Source organism: Pistacia vera, unplaced genomic scaffold (assembly GCF_008641045.1).
Source record: "Pistacia vera cultivar Batoury unplaced genomic scaffold, PisVer_v2 Contig145, whole genome shotgun sequence".
NCBI lineage: Eukaryota > Viridiplantae > Streptophyta > Magnoliopsida > Sapindales > Anacardiaceae > Pistacia > Pistacia vera.
In genome coordinates this window covers 699,625-725,308 of record NW_022195521.1, presented here as the reverse complement: position 1 = coordinate 725,308, position 25,684 = coordinate 699,625, and the positions used below count along the sequence as shown (strand labels likewise).

General features: G+C 34.5%; 6 protein-coding genes across 6 annotated transcripts; 5 read left to right on the top strand and 1 right to left on the bottom strand.

Moving 5' to 3' along the window:
• On the bottom strand, positions 1–3,354 carry LOC116123798 (pentatricopeptide repeat-containing protein At2g20710, mitochondrial-like). The gene is made up of 2 exons (XM_031409528.1): positions 3,046–3,354; positions 1–1,257 (listed from the first exon to the last, which is right to left on the bottom strand). Exons 1-2 carry the CDS (start codon positions 3,352–3,354, stop codon positions 286–288), a joined length of 1,281 nt encoding a protein of 426 aa, XP_031265388.1. The 3' UTR covers positions 1–285.
• A 4,729-nt stretch (positions 3,355–8,083) lies between these two features.
• On the top strand, positions 8,084–9,154 carry LOC116123797 (pollen-specific leucine-rich repeat extensin-like protein 1). Its single transcript, XM_031409527.1, has one exon. The coding sequence runs from the start codon at positions 8,084–8,086 to the stop codon at positions 9,152–9,154; it is 1,071 nt and encodes a 356-aa protein (XP_031265387.1).
• Positions 9,155–12,898: 3,744 nt separating this feature from the next.
• LOC116123796 (extensin-2-like) lies at positions 12,899–14,323 on the top strand. Its single transcript, XM_031409526.1, has one exon. The coding sequence runs from the start codon at positions 12,899–12,901 to the stop codon at positions 14,321–14,323; it is 1,425 nt and encodes a 474-aa protein (XP_031265386.1).
• A 2,612-nt stretch (positions 14,324–16,935) lies between these two features.
• LOC116123795 (extensin-1-like) lies at positions 16,936–17,865 on the top strand. The gene has a single exon (XM_031409525.1). It carries the CDS (start codon positions 16,936–16,938, stop codon positions 17,863–17,865), a length of 930 nt encoding a protein of 309 aa, XP_031265385.1.
• Positions 17,866–19,869: 2,004 nt separating this feature from the next.
• LOC116123794 (extensin-like) lies at positions 19,870–20,895 on the top strand. Its single transcript, XM_031409523.1, has one exon. The coding sequence runs from the start codon at positions 19,870–19,872 to the stop codon at positions 20,893–20,895; it is 1,026 nt and encodes a 341-aa protein (XP_031265383.1).
• Positions 20,896–23,511: 2,616 nt separating this feature from the next.
• LOC116123793 (extensin-like) lies at positions 23,512–24,741 on the top strand. The gene has a single exon (XM_031409522.1). It carries the CDS (start codon positions 23,512–23,514, stop codon positions 24,739–24,741), a length of 1,230 nt encoding a protein of 409 aa, XP_031265382.1.
• The last annotated feature ends 943 nt before the right edge of the window (positions 24,742–25,684 follow it).

Sequence of the window (25,684 nt, the reverse complement as noted above, 5' to 3'; positions counted from 1 at the left end):
TCAACACGTTTCCTGTTCTTTTACTGAATCATCGTTATCGACCTCGAGCGCTGAAAGTGCTTCTGCATCATCAATCAAAGCATCACCATAAAACTTACCGAGTGCATCGAAGTTAAACTTCCCATTCTGGACATTATTCAACCATTTTTCTTGGAGATCCTCGGAGATAATATTCTTTTTCCTGAGCAAATTTATAAATTTCTCGACTCCCTCTATGTCTTCGACTCCATCTTTTAAGATGTTCAAAGAGTCCGCCAAGCATTCCTTACTTGGCTTCCACTTGTTTCAACAAACCACCAACGCTTCCTTCATCGCCTCCACTGCCACTAGAGTTTGATTATTCTTAAGATATCCTGTTGCCATATAAAACCATGTCTTCCAATCCGGCTTCTCCCCCATCAATATTGCCTTGCCTAAAAGAGATTCAGCCTTCTGCAAAAGGCCTTTTCTACAGTAACAACCAATCAACAAGTTTGGAATCCGGAAAACATAGGATAGACTCTGAGATTCCCATTCCTCAAAAATCTTCTCGGCGCTCTCCAGGTCATCAAATTTCAACAGAGAAGACATGACAGATTTATAGCCACTATTGTAAACAGTAACATTCTTCTTGTAGAGTTCCCAAAGTCTTAAAACTTCATCTTTCCGCCCAGTTGTTGCATACTGTTTTATAAGAATTTCGTATGCTTTACTTTCACCTGGTATTAGTCCCTCAGATTTCTTCAGCATTTGCAAAGACTTGTCCAAAAACCCAGCTTTTGCATACCCACTAGCTGCAGTAGCATATAATTCCCAGTCTAAGAGAACAGTGGGATAGAATTCCATCATGTTTACAATCTTGTCAATTCCCTCAACATCAGAAGCAGCTGCATAGGCATTTAGACGGATGCAAAATGTCATTTTGTTATAACTGATGCCTTTTTCTTCCATTTCATGTATCAGACTGTCAAATTTCTCAAAATTTCCAGTCTTATAATAAAGATTAAGCATAGAATTGTAAAGCAGTGGTGTTCTTATAAAAAATCCCAAATCACTCATTTCCTGCATGGTGGCCTCTGCTTTTTCCACAGATTTTGCATTGGCATAGCATTTGAGAAGAGCAGAATAAACAGGAAATCTCCTTAATTGTTTTGAAACATTATTGAAATAGTTTCCTGCTCGTTCTACCCCATGAACTTGAGAGATCAAATCCAGCCGAACGGCAACATCATCGGCGTTAAGTGGAATGTATCTTTTGTCAGTCATCCACATAGATATCTGGTGTAGAGAGACAAAGAAATATCTTAGTGAGACACTAAAACAATGAAATGACTAAAATGAAGTAATCATATAAAGGCTAAGCATCTTTACAAATAATTTCAAAATCAACATCACAACTACAACTCAGGTCCAATTATATATAGTAGGTCAAAATTTTTATGATCCCTTAAACTCTAAACACAGAATAGTAAAATGTGATTATATCAGTCTATTCAAGAAAATTCAGGGTGAAAACACAGTCGTTGACTTGTAGTAGCTCAATCAATGAATTCCTTGATAAAATATGGAGAACTAAGAGCAACAAGAAGCTCATGAACCAATTGCAACTATAAAATTACAAGTTAGACAAGGGGCAAAAAGATATAATAATCAACTGAACGTAATGCAAATTCCAAAAATAAGAATTGAGCTAATAAGCCTATAAGTGAAAGATTAAGCGATCTATGCTCCAAAAACTCGAAGAAGTTTAATAGCAAGCCAAATCCAATCACATTTCATTTTCTTAAAGGAATCTATATATTATTTTACTGCTTCACTTGTCATAAGCGGATACAAAATTTGAACCCACTTCATCAAAATTTGTTTGGAAAAATATCTTAGGGTGTGTTTGGTAGAGTATTTTGAGTAGTATTTTTGAAAAAGTTGAGTTTGGTTGTCATTACGAGGATAAGATTTGAAAATTAACAAAAACACCCCCTAGGTTTATTAATTTAGCTATACACCCCTTACAATAAAACATTGAAAATTAAAAAAAAAAACACCGCCACCCGCCCATTAAATGCCGGCAGCCGGCCACCACTATCGGAGGTGGCCGGAAGTTGCTGTAATGGCACACGACCAGTGGCCAAATCTATGGCCAAAGATCTTAGTTCAATCAATCAATTCCTTGATAAAATATGGAGAAGTAAGAGCAACAAAAAGCTCATGAACCAATTGCAACTATAAAATTACAAGTTAGACAAGGGGCAAAAAGTTATAATAATCAACTCAACCTAATGCAAGTTCCACAAATAAGAATTGAGCTAATAAGCCTATAAGTGAAAGATTAAGCGATCTGCATTCCAAAAACTCAAAGAAGTTTAATAGCAAGCCCAAGCCAATCACTTATCCTTTTCTTAAAGGAATCTATATATTATTTTACTGATTCACCTGTCATAAGCAGATACAAAATTTTAACCCATTTCATCAGAATTTGTTCGGAAAAATATCTTATTTTTCCAATAGGAAACATACGAATTTGACACAAAACAAAATGCATAAAACTTTTCTCAAAACGCAAAACTAATGGATTGTAAGGATGAACTTACTAATACAAAATCAACATATTAATATTTTGAGAGATCATCTTCCACCACACCCAGACAATGCCCCGTTTTCAAACGGAATCAAAATTTTCTTAACAGCTCCATTTTAAAAATAATTATTGAATAGCTATGCAAATATAAACAAGTTTGCTTGGCTTCACATATACTCGACAAACAAAATCAACAAAACTAAGCTACCAAACCTACTCATTCACCTACCTCGAGGCCTGGTCACTTACATGCAAATCCGTATAATCTAGAAAATAAACACTTCTAAGAAAGTGAATCAAATTATGTCTCTACCAATTTTACGAGACGTTCAAGAAGATTTTCATAATTTCCGATAGCTTTATAACGAATTTTAAAACTAATAAATTCAACACATGTTTTAAACAAATCAAGAACAAAATTTTAATTCAAACAACTTCAAGCCCCATTAAACAATTCCTCAGAATAAAAATTAAACTAATTTTTTTAATACCTGGAGAGCATGATTGAATCGTCTGAAGGATCGCAACTCTTTGATGAAGAGTTGGAGCTGTTCTTTCTCTACGGTTCGCCCTTCTTGGACCCATTGATCGAGCAGGGGAACAATGGAGACCGTTGCATCTCCCAGCGTCGAGATACGACGGAACAGATCGCGCATTGAGTTTGAGTACGGACTCGAGCTTCTCCATTCTGTTGTGAGGTTTCCAGTTGCGGTTGAGTATGAGGAAATTCTCGAAACATTCCCAAGACGGAGCTGAAAATTGATGCCTTCAAGGATTGTACGCGAGCTTACAAGCTTCATTTGCAGGAACAATTACAGAGAGAGAGAAAGAAACGAAGAGCTCAAGAGTGAAGGCAATAGAAGGGTTTAAGGGTTTTGGGTTTTTTTTTTTTTAATTAATTTTGATTTTATTTTTAGTGATAATTAAGTAAAGCCCATAGGTTTAATCTAATGGTTGAGGAACACTGCCAGTTTCAAAAGTAGGGTCTTAGCCCCTTTTCTTTAATTTAGTTGATATTTTCTATATTTACAAGAGTTGTATAGAAATTTAGGCTCTTTAGGTTTATAAAATAACAAATTCTCCTATTCTTAATTTTTCTGTGTTAAAATAAACAGTAAGAGGGCAAAATTCTCCTACCGTTAAGTTATATTTATTTATTTGTAAAAGATTTTATATATGTAATATTACTCTTTAATCTTTTTACATTTATAGGAGTTGATGGCATCAACTCTTCTAAGGCTTTAATAATAAAATCTTTCTTAGGTTTATGAAATAACAAAATTATCATACCGTTAAGGTTTTAATGTTAAAATAAACTAAAAGAGATCAATTTAATAAATATTTATTGTTGTGTGTGATTTTTCCACCAAGCTCGGACCAATGCGAGATATAGCTCGACCCAAAATGAGTCTGGCAACGACGATTAATCGACCTAGTATAAGCTCGTTGAGCTATAACTCGACCCAACATAAGCTAGTCGCAAACAATGCGAGCAATCATTCAATCAATCCTCGAATTACTTCAGATCCCAGATATTGCAGGAATAACCAGATCAACAGTGATCACTGCGCAATTACATCACTTAATCGCGGGAATATCGAAATTATGATTCAAATAAATTGTAATCCCTTTAATTTCGCTCTTTCTTTGTACAAATCTTGTATATAAAACCCCTCAAGCGATGAGGAGGGGGTTACGAATTTTTGATTGAAACTACATTGTAAGCTCTCACAGCAAATACAGACATAGTGGATGTAGGCTATTAACCTCGCTGAACCACATTAAAAATCTTTTTTTGTCTCTACTTTACTGCACTCATAAACATTCATTGCTGATTATGACTAATCATGCACACATCGGTTCCGATCCCAACTCGATCGGATCTCGCTAGTTGGTGCAGAATTCTGTATCAAATCTTGGCGCTAGAAAGAGGGCCTCCGCCAATATCTCAAAGATTCTGGCAACGTTCATCGTAATTTGCCTATTTTAGACCCAAAATAGTGTACACCAGATCAAAAACTATCACCGAAAATCGTGAAAACGTAGAAACCACCCACTAGGAGGTGCAACAGGAGAACGCTAGATACCAACCACCTTTGCCGCCAGCTTAGCACACCACAAACAACCAGGGGGTAGGGACGTCAAACCCAAAAAAGGGCCAGCTGATGGAAATGATCAGGACGATGGTTGCACAGGTGGTGCAACAGAATGTGGCCGAACTGCAGAACAAACAACCGGTTGCTTGGAATCTCGACTAGCCGTGTTTCACTAATGCCACCCCGACAGGAATTAATTTTGTAGGTGGAAAGTCCGTCTCGTTGTCGACAAGGGGCGATAAATGCACCCAACCTCGCAGGCAGCACTCCGCAAGCGAGCATGAGTCTCATGGGCAAACAAACCACAGGAGGTGGTCGGGGAAGCAGCCACTAAGGGAAAGCGGAGGCTGCGGGCACCACGAAGAAACTTGGCGGTATCCCCAATGTTAGTGTGCTGGTTATAAACCACGCTTAAGACAAGCTCGATCTTCACAAGCTCGCGAAGTGAGCCACGTGCGTCAATCTAACAATGATCGACGTTTTGGTCATGACTGACATTGTGAGCAACGCACTAACGAGCATGACAACACCTATCAACCCAACCATCATGACTCGACCTCGTGCGTCAACACGCACACTGGAGCAGCTTCGCAAGCAATAGATTTGCGAACTCATTTGCTTAAGGTAAGGCTTAATAGGGTTAGCTAGGGCAACCAAAATGAAGACTTAGATCGCATGTAGAAAATGTTTGACGATCTAAGAGCTCGCCAGAACAACCCAGCAGATGTAGTAGTAAATTCCCCCTTTATGGAGGAAGTTCGCTAGGCCCCGCTCCCATAAGGGTTTAGGGTGCCAGAAAGTAAATTCGACGGGAGAGGGGACCTTAGAGATCACCTCAACAATTTCAATGACCTGATGGAACTACACCAGGTTAGTGACTTAGTGAAATGTCGATGTTTCGCAATCACATTAGTCGAAGATGCCAAGAAGTGGTACAAAAGGCTCAAGGCGAACTCCATCAACTCCTAGCAACAATTTTCCTCGTTGTACTTACATCTATTTTAGGTGAGGAGACAGTTCGCAATGTTGATCAGCTACTTGAGCAACATTCGCCAAGGGAGAGATGAATCGCTGACCTCATATTTAACGAGGTTCCAAAACGAGCAGGCAAAGGTCGTTGATGCCCCCGAAGAATCCATTCGAACTTTGCTGCTGATTGTAGGGATCAAACCTAACACAAAGCTATGGAAAGAGCTCTAGAGTGAAAATTAAGTGAGCTTGGCTAAATTTTACTAGATGGCTGCAAAATACCAGCGAGTAGAGAGCTCGTTGGCAGCATTGGCTAGAAGCTCGATGCGGAGGCCCTTGAACCGGGGACAAGATTGCCCCTCGGATAAGCGTGGGGGCCAAGATTGCAACGACAAGGATCGCAATAAGTTCCAGAAGAAACAAAGAGTAGATAGCCGTGGAGACAGGTAGCCTTTCCCGCAGTATGCATAATACACCCCCCCTAGAGACATCGCTCATATCCACGAAGTGTCCCAAGAAGCAAAGAGATTGCCCGCTCTAGAAAGGATGAGGGGGCTCTAGGAAGAAGAGATCGACAGAAATATTACGGTACCATAAGGATGTCGGGCACAACACGAATGATTGCCGAGCTCTAAAGGACGCCATCGAGGACTTGATAAGAAGAGGCTACCTGAAAGAATCCGATGAAGCCGAGCTTGGCATCAAATTGAGCAATAGTCTTCGAAGCCCGAAATGAGGATCGAACACTAGAGGGCAGATGTTGTGTGTGATTTTTTTACCAAGCTCAGACCAATGTGAGGATATAGCTCGACCCAGAATGAGCCCGACAACGACGATTGATCCACCCAACATAAGCTCGTTGAGCTATAGCTCGACCTAGCATAAGCTAGTCACAAACAATGCGAGCAATCATTTAGTCAATCCCCGGATTACTTCAGATCCCAGATATTGCGGGAATAACCAGATCAACAGTGATCAATGCGCAATCACAGCGCTCAATCGTTGGAATATCATAATCACGATTCAAATCAATTGTAATCCCTTTACTTTCGCTCTTTCCTTTGTACAAATCTTGGATACAAACCCCCTCAAACGATGAGGAGGGGGTTACGAATTTTTGATTGAAACTACATTGTACGCTCTCACAGCAAATACAGACATAGTGGACGTAGGCTATTAACCTCGCCGAACCGCTTTAAAAATATCTTTTTGTCTCTACTTTACTGCACTCATAAACATTCATTGTTGATTATAACTCATCACGCTCATATCGGTTCCGATCCCAACAAGGTCGATCAGATCTTGCTGGTTGATGCAGAATTCTGTATCAACATTTATTAATTCAAAATAGAGCAAGTTATAATAACTAGTTAACACATGAAATTTTGTTATTTTGGAAAACCAAAAGTCGTTTTCATAATTTTCTAAAACAATGTTATTTTTACAACCGAGTCATATAACTAGACAAAAAACCAGTTTTTGAATATTATATTAAACCCATTTTAAAATATTAAAAATACAAGTTAAAAATTTGAACCATATTTTAAAATTTTAAAATTATGTTTAGATTATAAATCAAACGGACCAGATTTCATCACTTTTTCTAAAATCTAAAAAAAACTAATATATATATATATATATATAAAATAAGTTACCTAAAATACATTTATTCAAAAATAAATATAAATTTTAAAAAATTGGTTATAAAAAAATTATAGTTTGATTATCACCATAGTTGCTAGTTGGTGGAAATCGCCTATTGAGATCCAAAGACCAAAAAATTATCCAATGTATTTTGATAACAATATTAACATCACAATGATCATCTTTAATATTTCTATCTCCCCCAACTTTAATATTTCTATCTCCCCCAGTATTAATTCCTTATTTTATTATAGGGATATAGATATAGATGACGTTTGAAGATTAGACAATCTTCTATCGTTTCCTAAGTCACATAAGATTACATTTTTAATAAGATTTAGGATAATATTTAAGATAAGATTCCAAATCGATGCATATATAATTATTTTTCAAATTTGTTTTCTAAAAGTGTAATAAAATAATAATAAAAAATATACACGTTTAACAATTTCTAATATTTTCTCTCTCTCCCTCCCTCTTTGTTTAATAAAATTTTCAGATTTGATAATACATAAAGAACTAATATTAAAGAATCAGCTAGATCCTGCCGTCCATGGAGACTGGCTTTGAACTTTCTTGGTGCCCACAAAAAATCTCCATGGGAGACGATCAAGAATAAACGCATTCACATTCAGTATTGTGGGAAGGAGATCAAAATTTATGTTCACAATCTTCAGATCGTGCGGACAAGTTATCATATTTTATATTTTATTTCATAAATCCGCCATTAATGTCTCTATAAAAGGCCATGATGATACTTCCTGGAGCAATCCACCAATCCATTCATTTTTTTTTCCTCATAAAACAAATTTTCAGAGTCATGGGGCTCACTCGTTTCTTCTTCACAACCTCTTTGATTCTCTTCTCATTGCTGATCCTTGCTTCCGCAAATGATTATGGCTATGACGGCAACCCTGAGGGTGACGAGCCAAAGTCTCAGGAATATAACTATGAGCCGAAATCTGAAGACAAATACAAGATGGAGTATAGTTATAGTTCTAAATCATTCCATAAGGAGAAGTCAAAGGCGGAGAATGACTTCAAAGATAAGGTGGATCACTCCTCGAAGCCTGTGGATAATTATTCTAAAGAAAATGGTTATGGTTACAAATCATATATCGACAAGGCTAAGGAAAATGTCTACGGCTCCAAATCAGAAGTTTACAAGCCCCAACACAAAGATAACAACTATGAACCAGAGTCTGAAGTTCAAAAGCCACAATATGAAGAAAAGGATTATGCACCGAATTCTGAAGCTTACAAGCCACAACCTGAAGACAACAGCTATGCACCCGAGTCTGAAGCTTACAAGCCACAGCCTGAAGACGACGCCTATGAACCCAAGCCTGAAGCTTACAAGCCACAACCGGAAGACAATAACTATGCACCCAAGTCTGAAGTTTACAAGCCACAACCCGAATACAATAACTATGCACCCAAGTCTGAAGCTTACGAGCAACCCGAATACAATAGCTATGCACCCAAGTCTGAAGCTTACGAGCCACAATCTAAAGATAACAACTATGCACTCAAGCCAAAAGCTAAAAATAACGGCTATGCATCCAAACCGGAAGCTGACAAGCGACAATCTGAAGATAACAACTATGATCCCAAGCCTGAAGCTTACAAGTCACAACCCAAAGATAACGACTATGCACCCAAGCCTGAAGCTGATAAGCCACAACCCAAAGATGATGAGTATGCTCCCAAGCCTGAAGCTTACAAATCACAATCCAAAGATAACGACTATGCTCCCAAACCAGAAGGTAATGGTTTTGGCCGTAAATTGGACACTTTTAAATCAAAACCAGTTGAATATCATGATTATGACTCAAAATCAGATCATGATAAATCGAAGTCTGAAGAGAAAGACAAGTCAAATGGTTATTAAATTTGTTCTTTTTAATTGGAGATTTTCTGCTTCACTTTATAATATCGACTTCAATGTGTTGTTGAATATTTAATTGTTTTTTTTTTTTTTTTTAATATCACAAATTTCATGTTGTTGATTGTATTCTTTGATTTGCAATAAGAGATATTATAGTGTGTGTAATGAAGGTCACATAGAGTCATTTTGCAATACAATATTCTTTCAAATATATATATATATATTTGAAATTGAGTAGTATGTTGTTGACCTCTCTTTTGATTTAGTAGATGCCATTTTTAAATTTAGCTCGCAAAAATTTGTGTATATATATATATATATATATATATATATATAACGAACTCTACCCATTTCCAATGTAACCCTGATATTTATATTTCCACTCTATTTTTTATACGTTGTCAATTATATATTTTTAATCAGTATCTCGTCAATATTAACATTTCATTTGGGTGTAAATTTTATGTCACAGTAAATTGTATATAATCTTAAGTTTTTTCATTCCCAAACTATAAATTTCTTGCTAATAATTTTCTCTTAGTTTGAAGACAATTCTTACTTCTAATTTGAAAATTATAAGACTTATTAAGCTTCTTCCTTTCAAGGGATATGTTGGTTAGCTTATTAATACGAAAACGTTCAAATGGGACTTTAAATTTTAGGAGCTTTGTAAGAATATTAGGCCATTGATATCAAGCAAATAATTAATTTGTTATTTAAGAAGTACATATCAACATAATATTGAAGAAAATCCAAAAAACCAAAGGTGTTAATTCTTAGTGTTATTCATAAAACTCTTTCTCTTGTATAAGAGAGAGGGAGAGAAAAAAAAAAAAAAAAAAGGATTAGGGTTAATAATTAAACGGCAAAATTTAGGTTAGTGTTAATGTCTAAAAGTTAATAAAAGAGAATTTATGCCCTCTTTAATAATTTTATTAAGGATAAATGGATAATATCGCAATTAAGTAAAAAAAAGAGTAATACTAGTCATCCCAAATATTTATAATTTCAAATTTAACATCCCAAATGGCGTGTCAATATATAAGTTTTGTCATATCATTCAGTATATCATCACATTATTTATATGTTAGTATCATATATGACCAATATATAAGTATTGTCATATCATTCAGTATATCATCATATTATTTATATGTTAGTATCATATATGACGACACATTACTTGGAGTATGAATTTTGAGATAAGTTTTGGAGTAAGAGTAATATTATTAAAAGAGAAACAAGTGTCTATTAAGATAAAATGTGGAGGCAGTAGCGTCACTTTTAATTTTTAACAAATTCATGACCTAGATTACCTAAAAAACCATTATTCAATAATAAATATAAATTTTACACCATAACAATTAATGAAACTTGCAATTTATTAATTTTAAAAGGCGATTATAAAAATTATAGTTCGTTGAAAATCGATTGCAAGTGTCATAATCCAATGACTGGAAAATTATTGGGCCTATTTTATGACAATATTTGTATTAAAATTATTATTTCTAAATAATCTAATCTAACAATATAAATTGGAGTGGTATTATTGGATGTTTGGCTTTTTTAAACTTGCAATAATTTTCGGTTAAAAATCATCACTTTTTTCAAAACTTTGAAAACTTTTTTACAAGTTCATGAAATAATTTACCTCAAATGCTTATTCAATAACAAAAATAAAATTTATGTGATAACTTTAAATAAAATTTGCAGTTTATTTCTTTTATATATTTTTTTATAAAACATTATAGTTTGTTTATAATCACATAGTTGTCAATTACTGGAGATTGACTACCAATGCCAAAATCTGGTAATTGAAAAATTATCTGACGTGTTTTTTTTTTTTTTTTTAAATAATAATATCAAAATGATTGTTTCTGAATAATCTAGTAAAAGATATAAATTCTTTATAGCGATATCATGGTGTTTGAAGATAAAAACAATCTTCAATGCTTCCTCAAATTGCATAAGATTACATTTTTTATGAAAAATTTAAGATACTATTTAGATGTAACTATTGGAAACTCACACTGACTAGACACGCTCAAGCCTATTGGTTTATAAGATAAGGTAATCCTTCCATTCAACAAGGTCTTTATTGGGTGAGAAGTCAAGTCCACCTCAAATTCTATCAAGGTATCAGAGCACAGCTAACAGCTTTCGTTTGCCTTTCCACTCAGATTTTTTTTCTTCTCTTTGTCCTGCTCTTGGTCTCTGCCTCGATTCCTTATATGGTATCAGAGTCTAGGTTCAGTTAAGCTGAGCGCTTGATCAGCGGGTGAGGAGTTAAAGCCAACAACTACTTCCATCAATAGGTATGACCCAATATATGAGCTTGACCGTGAGGGGGAGTGTTGGAAACTCACACTGACTAGGCACGTTCAAGCCTACTGGTTTATAAGAGAACATAATCCTCATATTCAACAAGACCTTATTGGGTGAGGAGTCAGACCCACCTCAAATTCTATCAGTAACATTATTTATATTATTAAACATTCCAAATGCATGCATAAATTATTCTTTAAAAATTAAAATATGTTTATTATTCTTCCAAGCAAAAAAAAAAAAAAAAAAAAAAACTTGACAATTCATAATATTTTCTCTCTCATCCCTCTTTTATTTAATAATTTTTATCAGATTTGATATTATATAAAGAATTAATATTAAAGATTTACCTAAATCCACCCGTCCATGGAGATTGGCTTCTAAAATTTCATCGTGCCCGCGAAAAAAATCTCCATGGGAAAGAATCAAGAAGAAAGGCATTCACGTTCAGTTTTGTGGGAAGGAGGTCAAAATTTCTGTTTAGAATCTTCAGATCGTGTGCACAAGTTATCATATTTTACATTTTATTTCATAAATCCGCTATTAATGTCTCTATAAAACGAACATAATTTCTCTCTTTAAACGAACATCTTATAGGTTAAAAAGTTATAATACTTTCTGGAAAATTCGCATATAAACTTTAAATTGAATTGTGTTTGTTTCAATGGCCTTAACACAGTGATAGAGCCAGAATTTTGTTTCAGTGGGGGCAAACTAAAAGAAAGAATAGAAATATTAAAAAATTAAAGATATTAAGTGTATGAACAATTGGCTATAGAATAAAAACATAGAATCAAATGATATTTCTATTTTGAATAGATGAAGAATTTAGTATTCAGAAAAAAGAAAAAAAATTAATTTTGAAATTATAAAATATGGTGGTTGTTTCTATTGATGTACTCTATATTCAATCATAAGAGAGTAAAGAAAGAAAAAAAATCAAAGCTTAAAATATATTGGAGGTTGAAGATAAAAAAATCAAAACCTGAAAAAATGGGTGCATGGCACAAAGACTTAACTACTTTCATAGAAGAAAGGGAGCTTTTGTCGCAAATCCGAATTAGAAGACTATTAACCAAATTTTCTAATGTCAGTGGAGGCATGAGCCCCCACTCAGCTCCTAGTGGCTCCACTCCATCCCTGCCTTAACATGCGACTGGAACATGTAAAAATTATAAAAATACAGAATTTTTTAAGACGTCACTACCCAAAAGAAATTAAAATATAAGGGATAACATTATTCCCTTGCTAAACTATTAGATGACTATAATAACCATTCATCCATATGTTGTTGTAGTATAATTCTCTTATGCATATAAGAAAATATGATTTTTTTTTTTTTTCTTCTTACAAAAAATATATTTATATAATAAATTTTTTCCATATTGCATGCCCCAAGGATATAATTTAAAAATTAAGAAAATGATATTAAATATCCCTAATAATTTTAGTGGCAGTGGAGATTCGGGTTTCTCTTCAAAACGTGCATCCAAGTTATTGTCTTCTAATAATAAGAGAAAATCAGCCATTGATGTCTATAAAAGAGACATTGGTGTTACTTCTCAGAGCAATTCAAAAATCAAATACATTTTCTTTCTTATTGCAATATTTTTCGTAGTGATGGGGCTCTCCCATTTCTTCTTCACAACCTCTTTGGTTCTTTTCTCATTGCTAATCCTTGCCTCTGCAAGTGATTATGGCTATGGCGGCAAAGCTGATGGTGACAAGCCAAAGTCTCAGGAATATAACTATGAATCCAAATCTGAAGACAAATTCAAGATGGGTTATAGTTATACTTCTAAATCATTCGATAACGAGAAGTCGAAGATGGAGGATCGTAAGTATACTTCTGATCCAGAAGTAGAAGAAAAATCAGACAAGGTGGATCAATACTCGAAGTATGAAGATCATGATCATAAAGAAAATGGTTATGATTACAAATCATACATCGACAAGTCAAAATCTGTGGTTAACGGCTACGTTCCTAAGCCAGAAGTTTACAACCCACAACAAAAAGATAATGACTACGCTTCCAAGCCAGAAGCTTACAAGTCTCAACTCCCCAACTCTAAAGCTTACAAGCCACAACCCAAGGATAAGGGGTACGCTCCCAAACCAGAAGCTGACAAGCCACAACCAAAAGAAAACAGCTATGCCCCTAAGCCTAAAGCTTCCAAGCCACAAACCAAAGATAACGACTACGCTCCCAAGGCTGAAGCCTACAAGCCACAACCCAAAGATAACGGCTACGCTCCCAAACCAGAAGCTAACAAGCCACAACCAAAAGACAATAGCTATGCCTATAAGCCTGAAGCTTCCAAGCCACAACCCAAAGATAAAGACTACGCTTCGAAACCAGAAGCTGAGAAGCCACAACCCAAAGATAACAGCTATGCTCGGAAGCCTGAAGCTGACAAGCAACAACCCAAAGATAACAACTCCACTCCCAAGCCTGACGATTACAAACCAAAACTCAAAGATAACAGCTATGCTCCGAAGCCTGAAGCTGACAAGTCACAACCAAAAGAAAACAGCTATGCATCTAAGCCTGAAGCTTACAAGCCACAACCAAAAGATAATGGCTATGCACCCAAGTCTGAAGATTACAAGTCGCAACCCAAAGATTATGGCCATTCTTCCAATCCAAAAGATGAGAAGCCTCAACCAAAAGATAACATCTATGCACACAAGCATGAAGCTTACAAGTCACAATCGAAAGAGAACGACTATTATAACCGCAAGTTAGATGTTTTTAAATCAAAATCAGTAGAAAGTCATGGTTATAACTCAAAATCAGATTGTGATAAATCAAAGCCAGAGGAGAAAGAAAAGTCAAATGGTTACTAAATTTATTTATTCTTACTAAAGACTTTCTGCTTCACTTCAAGAATATCGATCGAGTTGGACAAGTTGGTGAAGATTTAATGTTTTTTGTATTTTTTTTTAAATCACAAATTTCTTGTTGTTGATTGTATTCTTTTATTTGCAAAAAGAGAAAGATTATGATGTAACGAAGATCTCTTTTGTAATATCATCTTTCAAGTTTATCTCTATTCCACAGTTCATGACATGAGAATTAATGTTTCATGATATGTGAAAGTTAAATTTTCTCATTGAAAGTTGCAGCATTCCTGACATAGTTTTATGGCTGCAATCTTTAATTTAAAACAATCAACAGTTCTTTTACACGATGCTAAATAATGTTATGGCCAAAATAATCGCCGTATTGATCTAAACCAACATTTGTTATTGGCAGTCATGTACCTCATATTGTAATACCAATAACACCCATCCTTTCTTAGTGATTATTTTAGTGCATGAATGTGGTGGCCAAATTATATATGTAATAGCCTAATAAACATATTTTCACACCTATCCTTGGATAGCTAAAGTGGTAGAAGGAGTGCTTGGATGTGTGGGCGCACAGTCTCAGGTTTGAATCCCTTTAGCTCTCAAGATTTAAGTGGGAGCTGTGGCGGTTGGTTGCTAATCTAATTCTCCTAAGGATTAGTCAAAGTTTGTGTAAGCTGGCCCAAACATCTTGGTAACAAAATAAATAAAAAAGCTATTATCAAAGGAAGGTCAAAATAATCAAGATCCCTTCAAAATCTAATTGTATAGAGTATCTTGAAGATTACCGAGAAGAGTAATACTATACCAACAACTCTCTCTCACAAACTTTTTCTATTGAAAATGTTATATTAAATATGTTTGGTTAGATTAAAATAAATTGATGGGTATATATAATTAGTATGTTTGGTGAGGAAGAATAAAAGAATCCTGAGAAAAGTCTTTTGCTGAATTACCTTTCTTTTTAATATGATTATTATAATATTATAATTATTAATATAATATAATAATTATTAATATAATATATATAATATAATAATAATGTTATTAATAATATTATTATTAATTAGGTGTAAAATTGTGACAAAATTAATAAAACCAAGTAATCTTAGAATACCTAAGAAATGATGGTATTCAGTTACCCTCTATATATTCTACAAAGATTATTATTAGTATTGGAGTATTATTGAAATATTTTATTACTTGACAACCAAATATGATAGTGATAGTAATATATGATGACATTATTAGAGTAATGAGGGATTACCCCTAACCAAACGCACCCTTAGAGTCAAGATTGGACTGGATAACGCTTATTTTTAAGAATTGCATTGATTGTATTACATATGTAGTCCAGACCAGTGTTTTAAAACCCAACCCGGGATGAAACATGACAAAGTGGTAAGGTCTTGGGTTGACCAATTTAACCGGTTCCAAAAGTTTGAAATCTAACCCAAAAAAAAAAAAAAAAAAAACCCTAAAAATTACATGTAAGTCCCTATAAGTTTAAAATCTTGCAAAAACATCTCAAACACAACCGTTGGTGTCGACAAATAGGGCATATGTTTCTAGCGACAATAACACTCCCCATCACCACGAAAACGCTCTCCTCTGCCTCTTGACCAAAACTCATTTCACCCCTCTACCGTTCACCTCCCCAATTGCCAACAACAGTAGACTTTTTCCAACGACATAGTTTTGTGATTTCTGGTCGATTCACTCACCGAAAATAACTATCGTCATCGCCATTGCACTCATCGACCATTCCTTTTCAAGAGCCCTGACATTCAAGCCTTCAATTATTCACGGATTAATGTCTTAATTTCTAAGGTTAATGAATAGGAATTGTAACCTGACCTGGTGAAGGCCCTAGGTCCTGGTTCAATCGGCCAGGACAGGTTAGGTTTTAAAACACGGGTCCAAACTAAACTACATATTATGTTATATACGTATGGTAAAACATGGGACTAGATAAATTAAATTAATACTTATGATATTTAGATAATTAATTGTGATAAATCTAAATGAGTTAAAAATTAATTTTAATTATGAATTTAGTATTTTTAGATAATTTTTTGAAATAAGAATAAAATGTTTACAATTATTTAGTATATTATTTTTAATTTTATATAATAGAATTAAATTTAAATATAAACTAATCTAAGAAATTTTAAATTAAAAAAACTATCAATGTGTGATTACTTGTCCCAATCACATTCTTCCATTTATTATCCAAAGATGGGTTTAGACTAAATTTTGAAACTAATAGCCCAGCATCAAAATATTTCCGAAAAGTGTTGAAATCACATAAATATATATATATATAAAAAAAATGTATATTTTCTTATATAAAATAAATAATTAAATATTATGATCCAAACCCAGAAACGGGTTTATGGGCACCACGTAGACACAATTGCAAGCCATCACTATCGCAGGAAAGCAAGGCATTCACGTTCATGGAGATTTCAGAATCTGTTCAGTAAAATCGTGCAGCCGAGTTTATTTTGTCTTGTTTATTCATGTCTATAAAAGGAGATGGTGATACATCTCAGAGCAACTCACAAATCCATTCTTTTCCTTTCTTCATAAAATAGATTTTAAGAGTCATGGGGCTCGCCGGTTTCTTCTTCACAACCTCTTTGGTTCTCTTCTCATTGCTGATCCTTGCCTCTGCAAATGATTATGGCTATGGCGGCAACGCTGGCGGTGACAAGCCAAAGTCTCAGGAATATAACTATGAATCCAAATCTGAAGACAAATTCAAGATGGGTTATAGTTATACCTCTAAATCATTCGATAACGAGAAGTCTAAGTTGGAGGATCATAAGTATACTTCCGATCTAGACGTTGAAAAATCAGACAAGGTGGATCAGTACTCGAAGTCTGTAATTCATGATCACACAGAAAATGGTCATGACTACAAATCATACATCGATAAGTCAAAATCTGTGGTTAATGAATACGTTCCTAAGCCAGAAGTTCACAAGTCACAGCAAAACGATAACCATTACGCTCCCAAGTCAGAAGCTTACAAGCCTCAACCCAAAGATAATGGATACACTCCTACACCAGAAGCTTATAAGCCACAACCCAAAGACAACGCATATGCTCCCAAGCCAGAAGCGTACAAGCCACAATCCAAAGACAACGGATACACTCCCAAGCCTGAAGCTTACCAGCCACAACCCAAAGACAACGGATACGCTCCCAAGCCAGAATCTTACAAGCCACAACACAAGGAGAACGCATACGCTCCCAAGCCAGAAGCTTACAAGCCACAACCCAAAGATTATAGCTACGCTTCCAAGCTAGAAGATGACAAGTCACAACCAAAGGACATTAGCTATGCACCCAATCCTGAAGCTTGCAAGCCGCAACCCAAAGATAACGGCTATTATCCCAAGCCAGAAGGTATTGTTTACAACCGTAAGTTAGATGTTTTTAAATCAAAATCAATAGAAAATCACAGTTATAACTCAAAATCAGACTGTGATAAATCAAAGGCAGAAGAGAAAGAAAAGTCAAATGGTTACTAAATGTATTCATTCTTACTGAAGACTTTCTGCTTCAGTTTAAGAATATCGATCGAGTTCGACATGTTGCTGAAAATTAATATTTTTTTATTTTTTACAAATCACAAATTTGTTGTTGTTGATGTATTCTTTTATTTCAGTAAAAGAAAGATTATGATGTGTGTAACGAAGATTTCTTTGAGTAATTCTGTAATATAATCTTTTAAATTTATCTCTTATATTCAAGTGTTCATGACATGAGAATTAAATTTTCTTAATGAAAGTTGCAACATTCTTGACATATGGTTTTACGGCTGTAATCTTGTAATATAATCATTCAGTTCTTTTACAGGATACTAAAATATCTACTATGGTCAAAATAATCGCCGTATCGAGTTTAAACCAACATTTATTATTGACATACATGTACCTCAAACTTTAATGCCTAATAGCGCCCTTCTTAACTATGAGCATTTATATATAATATATATATATATATATAGATATATATATTATATATATATCTATATATTAAAATCCAGATCAGCAAAGGTATTATGTAACATTGTTAATTGTATGGGCAAAAAATAATCTTAGGCCTAATGAGACCCAATAACGAAATAAACATATCACGGCTCAAAGTCTTAACCCAACTTCAGTTGGGCTTACGCTTAAAGTCATCTTATGAACTACATACTCTATAAGTTAGACCATCCTATAAGTTAAACTAAAACTGAGTTCTGCCCATTAGCCTACAACAGTCCATAAATAGGAAATCAGAATTCCATTCTATTTCCTATTTTGTTAAGATCTTGAATCTTACTGAAACTAGTAAACCTAATCTAATAAGGACAAGAAATCATCTTTCTTTCTTGAGGGATTATCTCCTAAAATAGGACTCAGTGTCCTACTAGGATTCTAACTCCTTGGATTCACTATATAAATACAGGCTTGCCCTCTTATAATTCATTCAATTTCCACTAGTCAAAACCACCTACTTGCTCCTAAGTTCTTGCTCTCGAGGACTTAACGCCTTCGCCATAATCCTGGCCTCCGACAAGACTCTTGATAATCTTGCTTTCCCTTTAACTTTTGTTCAATATCCTCTTTCAGCCTTATTGACTTGAGCGTCGGAGTGTTTACGACAAACACCACCCCAGTGTTTCCGTAAGTTTTACGCTTGTCTCTTCATGTGTGCAGGTCTAACGGATTGTCAGTGGCCTCAACCTTACGGGATCAGACTCTATTTCCGTAACCATAGATTTTTTGCATCTTCATTAATTATATATGGTGTAAAATTGAAATGTTAATCAAATTGAAAAGTTTATGTTCCATATGTATATGTTAACATTTAATAAAATTATAACAAACAATTAATTATAAAAATGACACTCGTTACTCCAAACAGATTGCATAATTAATAAATTCCTAAAATAAATAAACTGTGAAAAGTTTAAGTTATTAATAAAATAGATAATAAATAATAAAAGTATAAAACATTATACTGTATTATATATCTAATTTTAATTTTATTTATTAAAATGATCAATTTAGTTAAAAGAAAAAAACTAAACTTATCCTTCTACAATATTATTGTATTTAATACAAAACTACACCATCCAGTAATATAATATTATAATATATTCTCCAAAACCATCCGATTCTAAAAATTAATTCAATCTGGTACAACAAACTAAATACACCGTACTATTTATTTCGTCGGCCTTAACCACCCAACGTGTCGAAATCACAAAAAATATATAATTTGGAAGATATAATATGGCTATAAATGTATAATTTTTTATATAAAATTATAATAATCAAAACCCAGAAATGGGTTTATGGGCACCACGCAAACATCTCCATGGCATTCACGTTCATGGAGCTTTCAGATTCTGTTCAATCAAATCGTGCAGCCGAGTTTATTTTGTCTTGTTTATTCATGTCTATAAAAGAGAAGGTGATACATCTCAGATCAATTCACAAATCCATTAACTTCCTTTCTTCTTAAAATAGATTTTCAGAGTCATGGGGCTCACCGGTTTCTTCTTCACAACCTCTTTGGTTCTCTTCTCATTGCTGATTCTTGCCTCTGCAAGTGATTATGGCTATGGCGGAAACACTGAGGGTGACAAGCCAAAGTCTCAGAAATATAACTATGAACCCAAATCTGAAGACAAATTCACGATGGGTTATAGTTATACTTCTAAATCATTCGATAATGAGAAGTCTAAGTTGGAGGATCATAAGTATACTTCCGATCTAGACGTTGAAAAATCAGACAAGGTGGATCAGTACTCGAAGTCTGTAATTCATGATCACACAGAAAAAGGTTATGACTACAAATCATACATCGATAAGTCAAAATCTGTGGTTAATGAATACGTTCCTAAGCCAGAAGTTTACAAGTCACAGCAAAAAGATAACCATTACGCTCCCAAGTCAGAAGATTACAAGCCTCAACCCAAACATAATGGATACGCTCCTACACCAGAAGCTTACAAGCCAGAACCCAAAGAAAAGGCATACGCTCCCAAGCCAGAAGCGTACAAGCCACAACCCAAAGACAACGGACGCGCTCCCAAGCCAGAAGTTTACAAGCCACAACCCAAAGACAACGGATACGCTCCCAAGCAAGAAGATTACAAGCCACAACCCAAAGACAATGTATATGGTCCCAAGCCTGAAGCGTACAAGCCACAACCCAAAGATAGCAGATATGCTCCCATGCCAGAATCTTACAAGCCACAACCCAAAGACAACGCATACGCTCCCAAGCCAGAAGCTTATAAGCCACAACCCAAAGATTATAGCTATGCTTCCAAGCTAGAAGATGACAAGTCACAACCAAAGGATAATAGCTATGCAACGAAGCCCGAAGCTTATAAGCAGCCACCCAAAGATAACGGCTATTATCCCAAGCCAGAAGGTATTGTCTACAACCGTAAGTTAGATGTTTTTAAATCAAAATCAGTAGAAAATCACGGTTATAACTCAAAATCAGACTGTGATAAATCAAAGCCACAGGAGAAAGAAAAGTCAAATGGTTACTAAATTTATTCATTCTTACTGAAGACTTTTTGCTTCACTTCAAGAATATCGATCGAGTTCAACATGTTGCTGACAATTTAATGTTTTTCCTTTGTATTTTTTTATTTTTTTCAAATCACAAATTTGTTGTTGTTGATTGTATTCTTTTATTTGCAATAAGTGAAAGATTATGATGTGTTTAATAAAGATCTAATTGAGCCATTTTGTAATATAATCTTTCATATTTATTCATTATATTCAAATATTCATGACATGAGATTATTGAGAGACATGTACCTCATACTGTAATGCCAACAAAACCTTAACTACAAAGGTCAAGTCTAACTTTGAGTAAATGCTACTTTATAAATATTTGGGGGTAAAACGACTAATTCTATTTATTGCATGAATTTCATGCCTAAACATATTTTCACAGATAAAAAAGAAATCAAACTATTGTGACAATTAACTTAAGTCATGAATTCTTAAGACAAATTCAAGACGGGTTATAGTTATACTTCTAAATTCAAGTCGAAGTTGGAGGATCATAAGTATACTTCTGATTTAGATGCTAAAAAATCTAAAAGTTAAAAGAAAAATCAGACAAGGTAGATCAGTACTGGAAATCAGTAGATCATGATCATACAGAAAAATGAGTTATGGTTACAAATCATACGTCGAAAAGCCAAAATATGAGGATATTGTTTCTTGTTCCAAGCCAGATAATGGCTATTGTCGTAAGGTAGACGTTTTCAGATCAGATTCAAAACCAGTAGAATATCATTGTTTTGACTCAAAATCAGAATATGATAAATTGAAGTAGGAAGAAAGGGAACATTACAAATCCAAATCAGTAGGCCATGAATATACGCAAAGTGTTGATGGCTTCAAATCATATGTTGCGTTTTCTGCTTTCCTTGATTTTGTATAGCTTCTAAAGGATTTTGTTATCCTTTAATTTCTGGCATTTGTTTGCTTTCTTGGGCCTGTCCAAGGTTCTTTTGAAGGAAGGGCTCCTCCTTCATAGGTTGTAATTATTTTATTTTATTTTTATACAATTATCGGGTTTCCCAAAGAAAAAGAAAGAGATTGAGAGATTATTTTAGTGCATAAATTTGTGGACAAACTATCCTGAAACATCTTTAGAAATAAAATCAACCTTATTTTGGTTCCAAGTATATATTCATTAATTCATACGATACTTTCACTTAAAAGCTTGAGGAAGTTTAGCATTTGTTCCTTACATTATTTTGAATCATTATTCTGTTATCTTATTTGGATTAAAAAACATTATATATGTTTCATTACTTATTGGGTTAATTTATTCAGAAAATTAATCTAACTCAAATAAGATTTTTTGTCTTAAAATAAAAAGTGGATGAGACTTATTTTCTATTATCCTATTTTATTCCACTCAAAATATTTTCCCAACTCTATTCAACTAAAAACAATTATCTTTTATTCCTTCCAATCTGAAAATTAATTCACTCAAGACCACCACCGTTAGCCAACACCCCTACCGCCATCGGCTGTCGTGCGCCGATCTTGCCGTTCCTGACTATATCCACTATGAATCTGGTCAGAAATGGCCAAAGCTACGACCCGAGATCTAGTCATTGACAACCAAATTCTGGTCGTAGATCTAGCCGAAAATGGCCATATTGATGCACGATCGGCTAGATCCAGCTGGTTGTGTGCGGTTCTGACGACTGTCGGCTATCGTCCGATAGTGGTGGTCGATGACCGATTGTCCTCTTGGGTGACTGGGTGCTCTAGTTAATTTTTAAGCTTTTATCGTGGGAGGTGTTTAGCTAAATTAACAAATATAAGCGGTTAAAAATAGAATCTAAAATATTTTTAGAAAATGTACTAAACAACTATTCAACATTTTATCATACTCTGAATATATTTTTCAAATATTTTACCAAACACATTTTCAGAATATGATCCAATTCGATTTAATCTAATTTAACTCAACTTAAAATAGTTTTTCAAAATAATATTTTTCAAATAATCTACCAAACAGGCCCATATAATTCTCTCTCTTGAAAACTTTTTTCAAATTTTCTACATATAGAAAAAAAAAAAAAAATAGTAGATACTGAAAAATTTAAGATTAACAAACAGGCAATCAGAATTGTGCATTAGACTAGAAAACTTTTTCATCATGAAAACATAGAGATAATGAGAAAGCAGGAAGTGGGTTAATAGGCACCACGACGACCAGTTGTAATGGGGGTGTAAATTTGGAGATAATTGTAGCTGCGTTTGGTTTACTATTTTGAGTAGGATTTTGGGGATAGTATTGAATAGTTGAATAGGAAAGTATTACGAGATAAAATTTAAAAATTTATGAAAAAACCCCCAAAGTGCGCTAATTTAATAAACACCCATAAGCATTTTCCATGGACGGCAGGCAAGGTATTCACGCTCATTTTAGGGCAATGGAGATAATATTAGCGCTTCTTCTTCAAAACGTGCATCCAAGTAATTGTCTTCCTTTTTTATATTATAGTTCATAATTAATTGATAAGACAAAGTCAGCCATTAATGTCTCTATAAAAGACCATGGTGTTACTTCTCATATCAATTCAAAAATCAAATACTTTATCTTTCTTCCTAAAATAGATTTTCAGAGTCATGGGGCTCACGGGTTTCTTCTTCACTAGCTTTTTGATTCTCTTCTCAATGCTGATCCTTGCCTCTGCAAGTGATTATGGCTATGGCGGCAACACTGAGGGTGACAAGCCAAAGTCTCAAGAATATAACTACGAATCCAAATCTGAAGACAACAGATATACTCCTAAGCCAGAAGCTTACAAGCCACAACCCAAAGACAACGGATATGCTCCCAAGCAAGAAGCTTATAAGTCACAACCCAAAGACTACGCATATGCTCCTAAGCCAGAAGTTTACAAGTCGCAACCCAAAGATAACAAATATGCCCCTACGCCTAAAGCTTACAAGTCACAATCCAAAGACAATGGATATGCTCCCAAGCCAAAAGCTTACAAGCCACAACCCAAAGACAACGGACACGCTACCAAGCCAGGAGCTTACAAGCCACAACCCAAAGATAGCATATATGCTTCTAAGCCTAAAGCTTACAAGCCACAATCCAAAGACAATGGATATGCTCCCAAGCCAGAAGCTTACAAACCACAACCTAAAGACAACGAAAATGCTCCCAAGCCAGAAGCTTACAAGCCACAACCCAAAGACAACACATACGCTCCCAAGCCAAAAGCTTATAAGCCACAACCCAAAGACAACGCATATGCTCCCAAGCCAGAATCTGACAAACCACAACCCAAAGACAATGCATATGCTTCCAAGATAGAAGGTTACAAGCCACAACCTAAAGACAATGTATATGCTCCTAAGCCAAAAGCTTATAAGCCACAACCCAAATATAACAGATATGCTCCCAAGCCAGAAGCTCCCAAGCCACAACCCAAAGACAACGGATACGCTCGCAAGCCACAACCTAAAGACAAAACGTATGCTCCCAAGCCAGAATCTTACAAGCCACAACCCAAAGACATTAGCTACACTCCCAAGCCACAACCTAAAGACAACACTTACGCTCCCAAGTCAGAATCTTACAAGCAACAATCCAAAGACAATGGATACGCTCCTAAGCCAGAAGCTTACAAGCCACAACCCAAAGACAATGCCTACGCTCCTAAGCCAGAAGCTTACAAGCCACAACCCAAATATAACGACTATGCTCCCAAGTCAGAAGGTAATACTTATGGTCGTAAGTTAGATGTTTTCAAATCAAAATCAGCGGAATATCATGGTTATAACTCAAATTTGGACGGTGATAAATCGAAGTCAAAAATAGAGGAGAAGTCAAATGGATACTAAATTTCTTCATTCTTGTTGAAGACTTTCTTCACTTCAGAACTTCAACATGTTACTGAATATTTCATGTTTTTTATTTTTTTATTTCAGAAATTTCTTATTTTTGATTGTATTCTATGTTTTGCAAAAAGATAAAAGATTATTATAAGTATAATGAGTATCTCATTGATCCATTATGTAATACAATCTCTTAAAGGTATCCTTTATATTCAACACTTCATGAGAATTAAAGCTTCTTGATATGTGAAGGTCCAAATTATTGTGTATGATATCCCTTAAAAATCTCATTGCCTAAAATATTGAAACATAATTCACTTGATCAACCTTTGTTTGTAGCTCAATCAGTTTGTTAAACAGTCAGCAAAGGATTATATATAAAATTCGAAAATTAGAATCTGATAATAAAATTGAACTTTGTTTTAAGTTTCCTAAGTATAATAATAACACTTAAAATTTGAAAAAGTTTGGAGCATTTTTTTATATAAAATTTAAATACAACCTTTTCTTTTTCGAAAATGAAAGATATAAGAAAATGACGCATGTACCCTTAATCAGTAATGGTTCATTAAAATGGAGGGTAAGGGAGATTAGTAACGATTTTAACAAATGTGAGGGGAGGTTGTGAGGATTATTTATACATGTGGGGTGTAATTGACAGAACCTGAAACCTTAGGGTAGGTGTTGTAATAATCCTTTAAACAATTCCTTTACATAAAGCCAGAATAATAAGTCATATCGAGTTTAAAACCAACATTTATTATTATAAGACATTTAAGGTGCGTTTGGTTCAAAGAATGTTATATTATTAAGAAATGTTATATTACTGGAAAGATAGATTATCAGGAAATCTTTAGAGAAATGTGTTTGGTTGGTTAGAATAAATTGGTGGGTATATTATAATAATATGTTTGATTAGGAGGATAAATGAGTGGATATATTATATAGA